Raw genomic sequence first — 4919 nt, forward strand, 5'->3', positions numbered from 1 at the left:
ACTCTGTGGGCGTTCTGTGCCATCCCCATGCCTAGAATGCTTGTGCTGGCTTCCCTGAAGCCCCAGCTAGAGCCCACCTTCCACAAGAAGCCTTTCTAGTCCTCCTTAGTCTCAGGGCCTTCCGTCTCTCTCAATGAGCTCCAATGTGTCCAGTCCAAAACAGGTTTCAACTCTGTTGTTTTCTGCTCCCCCAGCCTGTGAGCTCCTGTTCCTTGGGCACGTTCCTTGTATCTCTTTATTTCCCTGGTGCTTATGAGAAGGTCTGGCACAGAGGAGGCACTTTATAAATTCTCACTGACTTGGAGAAGGTCTAAGAAAGAACCCATATTGGAAAGCCGAACCCCTTTTACTCTTTCAGGAGAGTTCCTGCCCCCAGATGACAAACAATGCCTGTTTATAAGATCACAGATTTATCACTGGATGGGCACTGAAAGGCCATGGTGTCCAAATCCCTCACTTTACAGATGAGGAAACAGGTTCAGGATTCAGTGACTTGTCCAGGATCCCGCTGCTAAAAAGGGTCACCAAAATATTTCCAAGTCAGGTCTTCCTACCCCCAAATCCAGCACTTGCTTCACCCCCACACCTGGAAGCCTCTTGTCATCACAGCTTTCATATGCCTGTTTTCCCGACTCACCTGGATGGCAGCTCCTCAGGTCTTCTTCCTCCAGCAGCCATGGGGCTGCCCTTTGCTCAACATGAGAGATCAGATCTTTTCTGGGAACTGGCAGCCCTGGGCAAGGGGAATCAGGGATGAGGACGGAAAAAACCTTGTAACTTAGGTCTCTTAGGGAAAAGACTGTGCATGTAAAGCTACTCCATTCTGAGAATCACTCCATCATGTCAGCACAGATCTGGCTTATTCTCCCATTATTAGAGGCAGCTGCTAGTACAGTGGGCAGAGCCCTGGGCCTGGAGCCAGGAAAGCCAGGGTTTAAATCTAGACTCAGACAGTTTCTAGCTGTGTGCTCCTAAACAACTCAGTTAACCTCTGTTTGCTGCAGGTTTCCCAAATGTCAAATGGGGATAATGATATATCACCTAATGACAACATACTGCAAAGGAAGCACTTAGCACAAGAGCTGGAGAACAGCAGCTGAACAGAAATGCTTATTCCCTTCCTTCCTTTCCCACCATCTGGGCTGGAATTTGGGACAATGTAAAGGAAGATAAAGGACAAATGGTGCGCTACTACGTATAACTGGGAGCTTCAAACTGAGGCTTCTCACAAAGAAGAATGTCCTGAATACTTGGCCCCTCCCAAAGAGGAAGGGGTGCAGGGAAAAGCCGCCTGAGCAGTTTTCAGAGACTTGGCAGACAAAATTCATGTCCAGGGAGAGACTGGACTACATCATGTGGGATTACGTCCACCCCTGAGACACTTCAACACTGATCTGATCTGGGACCTCAAGCTGCCTTGAATTGGCAAGAGACAGCTTCAGAGCAACCAGGCGATCTCCAGCTTCTCTTCTCACAATGTACTGACCTTTTACAGGAAAACCAGGCAGCAGGAGGACCCTGTCTCTGGGACACAGGAGACTAGGTCATTTCCCTTTCTAGTCACTGATAAATGCTTGAAAACCAGCACACTCATGAATGAAGATCTTCCCTCTGATAGCACATTGAGAGTGAACAGAGGAAGTGTCCTTACCCAGGGACAGCAGGTTCCGGGCATTCTCCAGCATCACCTCCTTGTACAGCTCCTTCTGAGGAGGGTCCAGGAGGCCCCACTCCTCTGGGGTGAAGTCCACAGACACATCCTTAAATGTCACCAACTCCTGCATCACCAAAAGTCACAAGATTTAGACTTGAAGGAGACTCCAGAATTCTTGTAGTCTAACCTTCCTCAAGGAGAGGAAAAAACTGAAGGACAGAGAGGGGATTTACTCAGTGCCATTTACTCACTTATTTCATGAGTGTCAGAGACAACATTTGAATCCACAGTCAATGAGAAGCCAATGGAATGCTGAAAAAAGCCTTTGACTGGGTGAGTTGGAATAAAGATTAAAAGTTCTTACTATGGGATGTGAATCCCTGTGGAATGTGTGTGAAAGTATGTACTGGAATGTGGGGCAGGAGGATCTGGGGAGGAGAAAGAGAGGAGATGATGGGAATTCCTTCCTTCTCAGATTCTGTGGAGAGTGTGTGAGAAGTTCACATGTGCAGGGGATTCTGGGAAGGGAGAGGAATATCTGTGTGACTATAGAAAAGAGAGGTAAGAGAAAGAACAGATCTACCTGGTTTCCTGAGAAGCTGAAACCACGTCTTCTCTAGATCAAAGAAACGATCCATAAGTCACAGTAATTACCAGCAGGACTGAACTGAGGGACATGAGACTTCCCAGCCAAGTGAAGCAGAATTAGCTGTTGTCCCTTTGAGGGTTTGAGGCTGCCCTGGTGTGAGGGGCCAGGGCCAAACATCTCATGCCTTTCCTCATGATGACTTTCATTCAGCAATAGCTTGTATTTCTTTATTATAATAATTAGTTACTATGGTTGGTCATTATTGTTCCTCTTTGGGCTCAAAGAGACCAAATGACATCCCTATGTCAGGGTCAAGGTGTGTCTGTCCATGGATGACCAGACTAATGGGGCCCAAAAGGCCCTACCAGAGGTTGGGCACAAAACATCCATGTGACCACCTGGGGTGAAGATGGCTCTGAATTTGCACGTTTTCCCATTCTTTTGAGTTACTGCAGATCTGCTTTGCTCACAGGGCACAGCATGAGGGGACATCCTTTGACAGTGTCTCCCATGTCTCAGCACTGATCACACTTCTTCAGAGAGACTGTGGAAATTTCCTTTTATCACTCCTTCTAACCCCCAGCAGAGCCTACCTTCCATGCTTCCTCCGCAAAATAGTTTTCAGGCAAAAATCGTTTTGGCATCTGAGCAACACGTTCAGCCCAACTGAATGTGGGGCCAATGAGTGAGAGAAGTAGGAAGGGAAAATGATCTCACATAAAAGAGGCAGCAGATCAGTTACAGTGAAGGGGAAGGTGGGGAGATGGTAAGGGAGGGCTTGAGCCTTACTCTTACCCAAACTGACTCAAAGAGGGAATAACGCACATGCTGAGTTGGGTATAGAAATCTATCTCACCCTGTACAGAAATTAAAAGGGACAGAGATGGGGCAGAGGGAGTGATAGAAGGGAGGGCAAGTTCATGGAGGTCTTGGTCAGAAATAAATCACTGGGGAAGAAGGATGACATGAGAAGTGAGACCGAGGAGAAACAAGGGGAAAATGTGATGGAGGGAAACACACACTTATTTATCACCAGTATGAAAATGAATTTAACGAACTTACCCATAAAGGGAAGTGGATAGCAGAATGAATTAAAAACCAGAATCCTACAATATGCTGTTTACCAGAAATGTATTAGAGCAGAGATGTACACAGAGTAAAAGGTAAGGGCTGGAGCAGAAACATATACACATCCAATGGTATAGCATCTGAGTTTGAAAGGGCAACTTAAATGAGTAATAGGAGGAAACAGGCAATAAATGATGAGTGGGGGTACCTCACCTTTCACTTCTGAGAATTAGATAAATCTTTTTTTTTTTTTTTAAGCAATCGGGGTTAAGTAACTTGCTCAAGGTTACACGGCCAGTTATTATTTCTGGGTGTGGTGCTGAGTATCTGAGCCCGGATTTGATCCAGGTCATCTGGACACTGGAGCCAGTGCTCTTACTCGCTGAGCCACCTGGCCGCCCGTAAGCAATTGGGGTTAAGTAACTTGCTCAAGGTTACATGGCCAGGTGTTTCTGGGTGGGTGCTAAGTGTCTGAGCCTGGGATTCGATCTTCAGGTCTTCTCAACACTGGAGCCGGTGCTCTTACTGGCTTTGCTACCTGGCCGTCCCCGAATTAGATAAATCTAACTAAAAAATAAACAAAAAAGAAGTTAAGGGCATTAATACATTTTAGAAAACTTCTATCACTGGGGTTTTGGAGAACGGTATAAATTCTTTTTCTCAGCAGTACATGGCATTCAAACGGCCTTTGGATTAGAGCATAAAAATCTCACAATCAAATGCAAAGAAGCAGAAATATAAAATGAATCCTATTCAGATCATAACACAATAAAAACTATATTCAATAAAGGGCAGTGAAGAGATCGAGTAAAAACTCGTCCAATCCAAAAGAATAAATGCATCAAAGAACAAATCAAAGAAATAATGATTCCTTTAAGGTAATGACAACAATGAGACACCATAGCAACATTTATGGGATGCAGTGAAAGCAGTCCTTGGGGGAAAAGTTATGTATCCAACAGTCAGATCAAACAGAGAAAGAGTAGATCAATGAATAGGACATGTTTCTAAAAAGACCAGGAAAATAACAAATTAAAAACTCCCAATGAAATGGAAATTCTGAAAATCAAAAAAGAGATTAATAAAATTAAAAGCAAAAAAACAATTGAATAACAAATACAAGTAGCAGCTGGTATTATGGGGAAAAAAGCCAACAAAATAGATGCACCACTGGCTAATAAGATTATTTAAAAAGAAAAACAAATTCCTACTATCAAAAATGAAAGGAATGAAAAAAATTACAATAATCATTAAGATCTAATATGCCCAAATATATACCAAGAAATCTGATAATGAATCTCAAATGGATGAATATTTACAAAAATTTAATTTGCCTGGATTAGCAGAAGAGGAAATGGAATACTTAAATAACCCAATCTCAGAAAAAAAAATCTAACAAGGCATCAATGAACTCGCTAAGAAAAAATCTCGAGGAATAGATGGATTCCAAGACAATTTTGCCAAAAAGTAAAAAAAAAAAAAATCAATTCTAAAATTACATGAACTATTTGGAAAAAAGAACACAGAGATTCCTTCTATCAAACAAATATGTTGCTGAGATTTAAACCAGGAATCATAAAACCAGAGAAGGAAAATACTAAGTGCCCT

General features: G+C 43.2%; 2 protein-coding genes across 2 annotated transcripts in view; both read right to left on the minus strand.

Moving 5' to 3' along the window:
• Positions 1–4919, minus strand: part of LOC138173591 (zinc finger protein 135-like) — a 110286-nt gene that overhangs the window by 53986 nt on the left and 51381 nt on the right. The window lies entirely within an intron of this gene.
• Positions 1–4919, minus strand: part of LOC138173588 (zinc finger protein 420-like) — a 118160-nt gene that overhangs the window by 6267 nt on the left and 106974 nt on the right. Inside the window, exons 5-6 of the mRNA XM_069103628.1 lie at positions 1652–1778; positions 638–733 (exon numbers count right to left, since the gene is read on the minus strand). Coding sequence (XP_068959729.1) covers positions 638–733; positions 1652–1778 — 223 coding nt within the window. The remainder of the gene's footprint in view (positions 1–637; positions 734–1651; positions 1779–4919) is intronic.

The sequence above is a fragment of the Petaurus breviceps genome, unplaced genomic scaffold (assembly GCF_028583685.1).
Source record: "Petaurus breviceps papuanus isolate PSGF00001 unplaced genomic scaffold, PetGlider_PUasm1.0 609, whole genome shotgun sequence".
Taxonomy (NCBI): Eukaryota; Metazoa; Chordata; class Mammalia; order Diprotodontia; family Petauridae; genus Petaurus; species Petaurus breviceps.